Source organism: Lemur catta, chromosome 12 (assembly GCF_020740605.2).
Source record: "Lemur catta isolate mLemCat1 chromosome 12, mLemCat1.pri, whole genome shotgun sequence".
In the NCBI taxonomy this organism is placed as follows: domain Eukaryota; kingdom Metazoa; phylum Chordata; class Mammalia; order Primates; family Lemuridae; genus Lemur; species Lemur catta.
The window spans coordinates 87,120,732-87,133,561 of record NC_059139.1 but is presented as its reverse complement, the minus strand read 5'-3'; the positions used below and the strand labels follow the sequence as shown (position 1 = coordinate 87,133,561).

The window sequence follows — 12,830 nt, the reverse complement described above, 5'->3', positions numbered from 1 at the left end:
CCATGGATATGAAGTAACAGAATCAGAAAAGCTAATCTATGGTGATAGAAATCAGATCAGAGGTTGCTTCTGAGAAGGTGGGGACTGACTGAGGGATGTTTACAGGATGATGATAGTGTTCTAAGTCTTCGTAGCAGTGTGAGTTACACAGTGTGTCCATTCATCAATACTTACAAATGGAATATACTCAAATGTTGTATACTTTACTCAATGTAAATTATACTTCAAATAAAAAAAGAACTCTTCAATAAAATAAGAATTACAAGTATTAGAATTCTAGTAGGTTTGCTTTTTACAAAGTGGTATCACTTGGCAATTCTGAAACTACTTTCTGAGTATCCTAGGCTTCTAAAAACAAATAAGCATATTATAAGTAGTCATAGATTTCTCACTGTTGGTAAAAAAAAAAAAAAAAAGATGCAACTATAGAAAAGGGAATTACTTTTTTACTAGAAAGGGAAAAAAAGAAATGCTTCAGTGAGGAAACTTAGAAGACACTACCCCAGGCAGGTGATCGAGGCTACTTGGAACCAAGCAACATCATGTGTCACTTGACATGATGCAATAAGTACACAGCACTCCTGTGATATTTGTGCATGCCCAAATCTAGTCATGAAGAAATAATAGACGCAAATAGAGAACGTTCTATAAAACAGCTGTGCTCCTCAAAAATATTAAGGTCATGAGCCATAAAGAAAGACTGAGGAACTGTTCCAGATGAAGAAAACCAAAGGTGTACGACAAATTAATGTGTGATCCTGGACTGGATCCTGGACCAAGTGGAAAAAAAATCTACAACAAATGCTGTGAGGTTGCTATTATTTTACCCTTTGTACAAATAAGAAACCCCCTTGAAAAGGTTAAACAACTTGCCCAAAGCCATACAGCTCTGTGGTCCTTAACCGCGGACAGCCTGTTAGGGACCAAGCTGCAGAGCTCCGCCTCCACCATGCCCTCCCCCCACCCACCCCCATTCGTGGAAAAATTGTCTTCCATGAAATTTAGGAACCAGAGGGCCACACAGCAGGAGGTGAGCAGCGGGTAGATCAGCAATTTTCATCTGTATTTATAGCCACTCTCCATCACTCACATCACCACCTGAGTCCACCCCTCCTGCACCCCATCCCTCCATTCCCCCCACCCCCGTAGAAAAACTGTCTTCCATGAAACCAGTCCTTGGTGCCAAAAAGGCTGGGGACTGCTGATACAGCTAGTATAGGTAAGCCACCATTAGAAGCCAGCTCTGCCTACCTCCAAAGTATATGCTTTAAGCATTATACTTCTTAGGCAGGCTGCTATTTCCGTGGCTAGCCATGTTAAAGAGTTATAGTCTTAATTAAAATTTTTCACATGTACTAAATTCAGTTAAAATTAGGTATTCTGTCATATTTTTAATAGAAATAATCAAATGCTGTATCAAAGTTGAGTATTTCAAGTTATCATAGAAATAAAAAAGATATAGCAAATGTAATAGCTTTCATTTATTTATTCTACAACAACTTACTTTAAAAGTTTTCTTCAAATATAAATGAAAGTAAACTCTAGGTAGATGTGATAAATGAAAATTACAATGAAATCTACTGTAGTCTGCAAAAACAGAACCATAACAACAAATAAAAACTCACAATGTTAGCATAGCTGCTGAATTCAAACTTCCATACTTACGAAAGGTACACATACCTTTTCCTAAATGCGTGTTTATGCTCATATATCTAGCTGTTCCTGTAAGGCTCTTGTGTTCTCTGTATGGTATGTGTTTCTTTGTCTCTGGATCAATATATTCCTTTGCCAAACCAAAATCTATAATATGAATAACTTGCTGGGTTTTGTTTCCTGGTCGTCCTATTAAGAAGTTCTCAGGTTTTACATCCCTGTATATCAAGTTCTTTGAATGAACATATTCCATGCGAGAAATCTTGGTTTAAGAAAAAAAAGAAGAGACATTTTATTTTGGGCTTTGACTAGCCCAAGAAAGCATGATAGAAGGAAGACAGAACTTTCACAATGAAAACAACATAAAAAAGAAAAAAATCAGAAATTATTTTCAATCCTTTAAAAGTAATATGATATATATTATATACATATCCAATTATGATTAAATTTTTTTACCTTTATTATTATAGTCACTGAGAAATGAAAGTGTTTGAATTTTATGAATTCCTTTCATAAAGGAATTGATTGAAGCCTGATTCAATCAACACTTTCAGAGGATGCTACCTCATAAAATCCAAAAGCTTTATTGATACAAGATCTTGAACTCAAAAGTATAACCAAACATATGCAAAAAGTTACAATTTATTCTTCCTTATCAGTTCAATAATCAAACAACTTTTATAACTATATTAAAGAAATCTGAGTCAAAACTATTAAACAAAAACAATTAACAGCACCATTCAGTATTTCTTTCTTTTTCTCTTTTATAACTTGTTTTCTTTATTTTTTCCTAGGTATTAATACTTAAAAATAAGATCTTAAAATTAGAAAAGTTTGGAATCCAACTCCAATAATAATATAGTACATAATTGTTTTACATATTCTCAAATAATGTTCATTGTACAAATTGTCACAAAATAGAACATCACAAATAAGAAAATAAAATTGCTTCATTTAGTGATGATCATGGTTAACAATGCAATGTAAACATATAGTTACACAGGCCATTCTAGCTTGTTTAACAAATTTCTGATCATATATAATATTCTATGACATATACTTTTAATTAATGGTATATTTTAAGCATTTTCCAGGTCATGAAATATTTTTTAGTATGTACTTTTTAATAGTTGCATATTATTTTATGGCTATTAATAATTTATTCAACTAACCCTGTTATTTCTGTGCATTTGCGTTGGTTCTTCTTTTTATCATAAACGTCCTTGCACATACAGCATTAAATAAATCTGACTACTTCCACAGGATAAATTTGTAGATGTGGGATTAATGAGTCAATGGATAAAAACAATTTTAAGACTTCTGCAGCACACTCCTATTGACATTTATTTCAAAACTACCTTAAATCATCCTCTAAATTATTATTCCATGGGTTTCTTAAAGTTTAAGTAATTTATTAAGACTCCTTCATGATTGTTTCTTCTTCTTCTTCTAGGTCATAAACTCTATTACCAAGACTAAGAATCCATGTTTCTGAGAGTTTTCTTTTGAATTATTCATCTTCTACATGAAAAAGGTGCTATTTAATAGAAACAACTTAATTCTCAAACTGAGCATTCTTAAAGTAGTTAAGATACAAATTTTCATACAAATAAATACACCTGACTCAGTTATTTTACGCTATATGCATCCTAGACAGACAATACGAAAAGTAGAAACATTAATATTAGGTCAAATGTTCTGTAAGATAATGTCCTAAAACTTTAAACTTTTAATATAAATTTGTGACCAACAAACCATGCAATCATTCCAACAACTTCATACATCCTGCTTTACTTACCAGTTGTATAGCTATCATGAGAACTGTTTTAAGAGAAAATGTTCTATCACATAAGTCAAACAAGTCTTCCAAACTAGGTCCCAGCAGTTCCAGCACCATAGCATTGTATTTACCACAAGGGCCAAAATAGTAAACTTGAGGTATACCATCTAGGGGAAAAGAAACAGTCATTTAATAATTTCATCATCTTAAATACTAAGGTTTTCTTCCTAGAAAACCGATAAACAATTTTTTTAATTTTATAGTTTCAAGAATGGCAGCAGTATTTTTACTTTTTGCAGACACACAATAAACTTCCTGACCAAACCTCCTTCCTCCCTATACCTTCTCCTTGATGTTCACATTGTAGCCTGGTTACATCTCTACTGCTGCTGCATTACTAAACTATATTATAAACAGTACCTTATTGTTTCTCTCCACCACCTCACTATGGACAAGAACTAGGCTTTTTAGTCTTATATTTCCATGTCCTAGAGAAATTCTTAGCACATCATGCTGAAATCAAGGTGTAAGGCTGGACTGCAATCTTACATGAGGCTCAGAGCCCTCGTCCAGGCTCAGAGGTTCTCGCCAGAATTCAGTTCCCTATGGCGATAGGATTGAGGCCTTCAGTTTCTAGGGGCTTTCTACCTGCATGTGGCTCTTTCCACAACATGGTGATTTGTTCTGTTAAGGCCAACCGGAGAGCTGCTCTGCTGTTTCCAGTATCTCTGACTTCTACACATTCTTTAAAGCCCCTTCTTTGTGATTAACTTTATGTCAACAGATAGGGGCCTTAATTATATCATCTCAGCTATATAACTTAGCCTAGCTGCATGGGGGAAATCCTAGAGATCCTGCCCATATTCAAGGGGAGGGCATTATATAGGGTGTATACACCAGAGGATAGGAATCTTGAGGGGTGATCTCGTAGTATGCCTACCACAAGGTTATTAAAGACAGCGGTGTTCCCTTGTTCAAGCCTCATATAAGATCGCAGTCCAGCCTTACACCTTGATTTCAGGATGATGAGACCTTCAACAGAGGACCCCGTTAAGCCATGCCTAGACTCCTGACCTGGGAAATTGTTAGATTATAAAGTCTCTCATTTTAAGCCACAAAGCTGGTAATAATCCATTATGCCACCCTTGTTAATGATCCTTGTAGCCAAGTATAATTGTCTTAAAACAACTTAAGTAATAACCCTCCTCATCATTTCTCTAAAAACCCTTGTCTTCCTTTACCTCTCTGAATACAGCCAAGCATATTTCCATTGTAACGCCCATTCCCAAATAAATACCATTTTCTTTTAGAGAGTCTCCTTCTCTGTCTGTTATCTAGGTTTGACACTTAATACTGCATCTATCTATTTTTGGTCATGAAGAAATGAATATCTTCCACCACAAATGTCTCAGTTTTACTTCCAAATGATTTTTTCAGTAATTTTAAAAGGGAAAAAAATCTAAACCATAATAAAAGACTTTTCCCATTCTTTTTAATGAAAAATTATTTTAGAAACCTAATATCATTCTTATTGCTTAGCCTATCATTTTTAATATAAATTAGTACAGGAACAGAACAGAAAACACTGAACTGGAAACCAGGACAACTAGGTTCTTACTCTAATATTATCTAATATTCACCCGCTGCATGGCTAGTTTGCCATTCAACCTCTCAAGTGGGCCTCAGTTTGCATATCTATATTAGTAGTTTGGATAAAACCACTGTTTCTCAATTGTGAATATAAGTGAGGCAGCAGAACATCCGACAGCGGGAAGGTGAGATAGTATAATCATGGCATAGGCAGAGGAATGAGTACAAGTTCAAACCTCATATTTGGTCTCCTCTCTAGAAACAAAGATTCTGATACACCCCCATGTGTATATTTCAACACTCTCTGCAAATGCACAAACACACACACATACACACACTCATCACACATGCTTGTCCCATTTCTTCTTGCCACTGGGAATCATTGTCTTAGTGTGAGCCACTTCTACCATAGCCACTGTTACCATGTGTGTGTCACATCTACCCCTCATATGTGTAAAAGCAGAGAAAAGGTTCAGAAATAGAGAAGGAGAGGCTTATTAAGTTTATTCCTACTTCAAAATCCTGCTTTTACTATGCTATATACATTAAGAGCCTGGAGCTGCAATTAAGACTTACCAATAGCTCTCAGCTACTAAGCTTTCAAAATTCTTTCTACAATGCTTTTTTCCCTCTAAGCCACTGAAAGTTGTTAATTTATATGTTCTCAATTTAACAACCTCCAATAACTCATTTCCACTATTTAGTTTGTTATTTCTGATATGTAGGGTGCAAGGAAACCAGATCATCAAGGCTTATTAGAACTATAAACAGAACGAAAAATAAACAGGTTTTGAAGATCTTCAACGAAAGGACTGTCAAAGGAATTCTCTACTTCCATCTGAGACACCATCTATATTCCCAGCAGTTAAAGTTGGGAATGAAGTTGTTGAGAAATGATCTCTCAACAGGACAACAATATGTTTTGGTTTATTAAATCACTGTGTTTTTTTCAAATATTTTCAAAAGTTTCTAAAAATAGAAAAACATTGAAGGAGTTCTGCTGTCTTAATTAATTCAACAAATCAACAATAACTTATCGAGCATATACTACATCCTTATGGGACTGGGCTGGACATTATGGATACAAAAGTGAACAAGACACCAGGACTAAGGATGCTTTAACCCAGGAATGCAAGGTTGGGTTAACATGCAAAAATCCACCAAGGTAACTCACCATAATAACAGAATAAATGTGGAAAACCACAAGATCATCTTAATAGATGCAAAGAAAGCATCTAAAATAACTCCGAACAAATTTGAAATAGAGGTTCCTAAATCTGACAAAGAACATCTACGAAAAGCTACTAGCTAACATCATACTTAATGGTAAAAGACTGAATCCTTTCCATTTATGACTAGGAGTAAGACAAGGATGTCTACTTTTATCTCTTCTATTCAACAGAGGAATGAAGCAAGAAAAAGAAATAAAAAGCATTCTCGAGAATGAATGAAGAGACCCTATTACTTTAAGAAAAACTGCCAATTATTTACTAACAATAAAATTCAACCTTTCAAGCAATAATTTCAATTTTGTAAAATTTGTATCTGCCATGATGACCTTAATAACTTCCCAATACTTAAAAACTTGTTCTGATGAAACGTGGTGACATTAACTATTATGATTTAATTTGGGATAATGAGATGTATCAATATTTGAAATATATGCATAACTCAGTGAAACAGTATGTTTCAAAAGACCAATGCTGGCAGTTACAAAATCACACATAGGTAAAAATGATCCATTCAAAGTACAATGGATTTTAATGTAAGCAAGTAGGAAAAATTTTTTGATATGACTTCTAACTCTACATTGCCACTGACAATTAAGAAACTGCCACTTGCCAAGTTTTGGTGTAGTATCAAAAACATATTCATAATACAAGTTAATTAGTCAAGATTGACAAAGTTATGGATTAAAACACTGATGAGATTATAAAACAGTACCTTTTTAAAGGAAAATAACGCTATCCTTTTCAAAGTAAGCGAAAGTATGCATACAATGATGTTTAAGCTCCATTGGTTGTTTCAGTAAAAAAAGAACTGACAAGTACCTAAATATCATCAAACCTGAACTAATAAAACAAATTATGTCAAACCCATTCTGTGGAATACAGGTACAGCCTTTAACTACTTTTGGAGATAATTGTGAAGAACAAACCTTTTCTATTTACTTCTTATAATACTGCTGATTACATTTTTTATTGTTTACAGTCATGCATTACCTTTTTTTTTTTTGAACCAGGGTCTTGCTCTGTTGCCCAGGCTAGCGTATATGGCATCATCACAACTCTCTGCAACCTCAAACTCTTGGGCTCAACTGATCATCCTGGCTCAGCCTCCCAAGTAACTGAGACTGTATGTGTGCTACCACGTCTGGCTAATTTGTCTTATTTTTTGTAGAGAAGGAGTCTCGCTATGTTGCTCACGCTGGTCTCAAACTCCTAGCTTCAGATGCTCCTCTGGCTTCGGCCTCCCAAAGTGCTAGAATTAATAGGCATGAGTCACAGAACCTGGCATACTTTTAAAATAAAAATACTTTTAATGAGTCATTAAACATACATGTGACTAGAAAAGATACTAGAAGAAAAAGCCAGAGAAGAAAGCTACCAGAGACTCCTGGAAGCACAGGTGATTTCTACTTTCACTTTTGTAGTTTTGGGACTTTTCCCAATTTTTATGAAGAATATATTGCTATTTTTGCAATCAGGAGAAAAATGCACATTTTAAAAATTCTTCTGAGATCACAAAAAAAACTCGAGTTGAAAAAGTATTTAGACCAAACTATAATTTTACTTCCCAGGAAAAGTCTGGACGGTTTTTTATCACTGAGTAAACAAATTAAATTGTTAAGAGTTAGGAAAAGTTGCAACTAACAAACAGAGGATGGGACAGGGTGTACCCTAAGCAAAGAACAAACAAAACAAAACCACTACACCAATATAAATATGGCAGACAAGACCACCAGGAAGATATTTTTTGGAAGTGAGAGAGGTAAGGGAAAAACAGGCAAGAGAAAAGAGGCTCAGAAAGAAGGCTTAGAAGGAAGAATAATGGAGGAGTTAAGATACTAGCTATGTCTACTGATCAAAATATTTGGCTACTGAAATGCATAAATACAATTCAACTCATGGGCAAAAAGAAAATTTTTGCATATATTTGTTCTTACACTTGGTGAATTTTCAACTATAAACTCATATTGCACCCATTTCCAATGTGTCTAAAATTACTTTTGAAACTACTATATAAAGCCCTTCATTGTGAATTCAGGAGTGTTAGTTCTGATAACGTCCAATATCCCTAATTTTCAAGGATGCTCATTAGCATCCCTAATTTTCAAGAAGTCTGTTTTTTTTCCAAGAAAAGCTCAAGAATGAGTAAGAATATAAAATTTATATATTTGAAAACAGTCTTACCCTTACTTCCCCGAAATTCACTTTACTAAATACTTCATTTTATATTTCAGTATTCCATTTAAGTAACAAAACACCATTAATTAATTAAAGTCACAAAACAATAACACATAGGAGGTTTAACACTATCAAAGCCTGCTTGGTACATCCTGCCAGGTCTTCAAATACTTCAGTTCCTTATAGGTGGGCATTAGTTAAGCAGATCATTAAAAGAAATATCATGATCCATTTCATAGTAATAATATCACAATCCATTTTCAGGTCCAGAATTGTTCATGTAAAATGTTAAATAGGAAGAATTAGAACCAAAGTATCAACATACTTATTAGGAAATTTAAACCCCATACCTCTGATTAAGAAAACCTAAAGTATGATTAGAAATACTAAGTACAGAATTATGATACAGGCTATATTCATTTTTAGGGAAGTTTTGCATTAAGGCATTCTTAACTTTAGCACAAATGCTTATACTCCTAGGTCAACAGCTCTCAATATGCAGTGTGAAGACACTTGGGGACAGAGGTGGTCCATGAGACCCTTTCAAGGGGTCAGTGATATTAAAATTCTTTTAGAGTAACATAAATACATTATTTATCCTTTTTAACTCTCAATCTCTAACAAATGAACAGGATATAGGACGTGATATCACAACAGATTGAATCAGAAGAAGATATGAGAATCTAGCTGTTTTCTATTAAGTCAGACATTAAAGAGAGTTACAAAGTATGTAAAACAATGCTACTTTTCTCACTTTTTTGTTTTGAAAAGTACATCAACAAAATTGTTTTGATATTAAAATGTTTGAATTATATTATTTTTAAATGAATTAATATAGCAACATTTTCATATTTCTCTTTTAATTTCTAATATAGCAAATATCAATAGCTATAACCCATAACAACAAAAGCTGAGATCCTCAAAAAGTTTAAGAGCATAAAAGGATCCTAAGACCCAAAAGTTTGAAAATTCTGTCCTAGCTGAATAGTAAGCTCTGACATGAACAAAACAGGTGCAGTGAATTATGGATTTGGTAACAGTCCTTCCATTAAAAGACCATAATATCTGCCATTTAGTAGTAAAATTCTAATTAGCCTCAAATAAAAGGAGTTAAATGTAAGGAATCAAGTCACCCTACTAAAGAAAGAAGCAGAAGTACAAAGAACATTAAAGTACAAAGGACGTTAAAAAATAACATCACCTACAAACAAGTAAAAGTTTAAATGTTACAAAAACAGAAAGAATTTATTATCCTCTTTGAGCATAAATAATTAAGGAAAAAAGGACTATATCATTCTCACCCCAATCCCCCAAAGTTCAAGCTTACAAACGTTTTCTTCTTACAATGTGCTACATTATGAATATGAAATTATCATTTCATTTTTCATGGATTTATATTGTCTTTTACTATTATATGGGCAATTACAAAAATGACACAGTATTTAAGAAAATTAAATCCCTTAGCACCATTTAGTAATACTCTATTCAAAAGTATGGTTTGGTTTTTGTTTAAGATTCTTATTTAATTAATCACTGAAAATACTACAATTACCACATAACACATAACTGTCCTAACACCTGCATCATATAAACCAAACTGAAACCACTATCAATTAACCCTTCTCTCTTATTGATGATGCATAGCATTCCTTAAATGTACACATTCTCCATAACTTAAGCATTAAGTATATTCACACTGTTGTACAACCATCACCATCATCCATCTCCAGAACTTTTTCATCATCTTATACTGAAAATCTTACTCATTGAACAATAATTCCCCATTTCTCCCCTCCCCTCAAGCCCCTGGAAAACACCATTCTACTTTCTGCCTCTATGTATTTGATTACTCTAGGTACCTCATATAAGTGGAATCATACAGTACTTGTCCTTTTGTGACTGCCTCGTTTTACTTAGCCTAATGTCATCAAGGCACATCCATATTATATCAAATTCCCTTCCTTTCTAAGGCTGAATAACATTCCATTGCATGTATATACCACATTTTGTTTATCCATTTTTCTGTCAAAGGACACCTACCTTTTGGCTATTGTGAATAATACTGCTATGAACATGGTGCGCAATTATCTGTTCAAGTTCCTGCTTTTAATTCTTTTATGTGTATCTAGAAGTAGAACTGCTAAATCAAATGGTAGTTCTATGTTTAATTTTTGGAGGAACCAATGTACAATTTTCCACAGTGACTACACCATTTTACATTCCCCCCAGCAATGTACGAGGGTTCCAATTTCTCCACATCCACACTAACACTTGTTTTCTGTTGTGTTTTGTTTTGTTTTGTTAATAGCCATATGATGGGTGTGAAGTATGTCCCTGTGGTTTTGAGTTTCAATTCCCTAATAACAAGTCATGTTGAGTATCTTTTCATGTTTTTATTGGCCATTTGTATATCTCTGGAGAAATGTCTGTTCAAGTCCTTTGCCCATTTTTGAATTGGATTGTTTCTATTTTTGCTGTTGAGTTTTAGGAGTTTTTTACATATTCGGGATATTAATTAAATATATCTTATTTTTTATAAGAATACTAATAAACAAATTGCTGTCTAAATGAAATTTAACATACCATAGGAAAGTTATAGTTTAAATTACTTCAAATGGCCCATTTATTATTAAGAGCAGTCTGAAAATATAATCTTTTCAGGTATGAATTCCAAAATCAAATTGTTTCAAAGTCATAAATCTTCCCAAAACAATTAAGAACTCTTGTTTTTCTACAAAGCTCACTTCGGTAGTCAAAACATATTTTTTAAATTCATGATTGATTAAAAAACACACACATGCATACACACATACACACACACACACACACACACACACACACACACACACACACACACAAAGTACCCCAAATTCATGATTCATACGAAATACTCAAAAATATCCACACCTGTCAGAGTCTCAGAGCCACCATGATGCACACCTTATTCATACGCAAACAAACATATGCAAACCATTCATATTGCAATCTATGTTAATGATGCCCATGCAGCACAGGGGAGCACCCTTAAACACACAGACTACCCTGTAAACGGTGGTACCTACAGTTGTGTAATACTGCAGTCCTAGGACAATCAAGTGCTAAAAGATGTATATTTCATTTTTATTCTTACTATATTTGACATAATTTTTAAAAGTTAAAACAGGCAAAGGTTAAAATAATAAAAGCACACTTTTGTTATTCAACTCAATGATCTGCTAAACTCCAAATTTACTTATTCATTCCTATCCAATAAACTATTCAATCCTATTTTTCTAAATGACAATTTTACTACTGTAGTAGAGATAGATCTGTTGTTTTTAATCTCTCCAGCATCCAATCCTCCTTACATAATACCTAAATTCCTGAATAGGCAAATACTGCTCCCTATTCTCAGTCTCAGAAGTTCAGGTAGCTCCTGAGATGAGCACATGATCTAACTCTGGGCAATCAAATTCATAGTGATTAAATCAAGAAAGAGCATGGGACCCAACATAAGACAGTAATATTCAGTCCTAGAACATTTGCTGGAATTTTTAAGAAAGAGATATTTTCATAATTGCTAAGCCTACATTATTGGAGGCCACCTCCACCATCTCTTAAGAAGGGCCAACCAGAAAGTAAAGCTTAGGTGTACAAAAAACATAGACCATAGAGACTCAATATGTTGATGATAATATTTGAAGCCCTGGATACAGCAATATCTTTTACATCAGGGCATTTCTCTAGTATGTGAGTCAGTAAATTCCTTTTTTTCCCACTTAACTTCTTACTTACTAGTGCTAACTAGTATATGTGGTTTCACATACAATTTGCTTTATCCCTTTAGCCTTTAAATCTCAGTTACCAGTGATAATTTTGATAACTCCCTGAGGTGTGTCCATATCAGATATAAATATGCATTATAAAAAGTCTATAATGATAAACACATTAACACAAAATCTCAAACTTACTGTCCCTGCAGTGATTACTCATTTGCAAAGTATGATCTTTAAAAACAAAATGCAAAATCAGTATCAGTATTAAGAAATAGACAGCTCTACAAATTAGAATGTAAACATGCTTACAGAAAGATGCATGAAGCTATTCCATTTTACTAAATCTGGAGAAACAAAATCCCCTTACCTGTATTATATAAGAAACTGTACAAGGAAAATCATTACAATTAGTAGAATAGGAGTATACAGAAAAGTAGAGCTGTGAGAAGTTTTAACATAAAGGAAATACAAGTAAAATCATTACAATTAGTAGAATAGGAGTATACAGAAAAGTAGAGTTGTGAGAAGTTTTAACATAAAGGAAATGCAACATACAACAGAAAATTTTTCCATTAATTTTCTCCAATGGCACAAAATATCTATTCTCACTTAGACTTAGGGTTTATGTAAAAATATACCCATATT

General features: G+C 33.6%; 1 protein-coding gene across 9 annotated transcripts in view; it reads right to left on the bottom strand.

Moving 5' to 3' along the window:
• The window catches only part of CSNK1G3 (casein kinase 1 gamma 3), a 99,041-nt gene that overhangs the window by 39,823 nt on the left and 46,388 nt on the right, over positions 1 to 12,830 (bottom strand). For all 9 annotated transcript variants that reach the window (XM_045566282.1, XM_045566285.1, XM_045566288.1 and 6 more), the window contains exons 5-6: positions 3,452 to 3,600; positions 1,681 to 1,915 (exon numbers count right to left, since the gene is read on the bottom strand). In XM_045566282.1, coding sequence (XP_045422238.1) covers positions 1,681 to 1,915; positions 3,452 to 3,600 — 384 coding nt within the window. The remainder of the gene's footprint in view (positions 1 to 1,680; positions 1,916 to 3,451; positions 3,601 to 12,830) is intronic.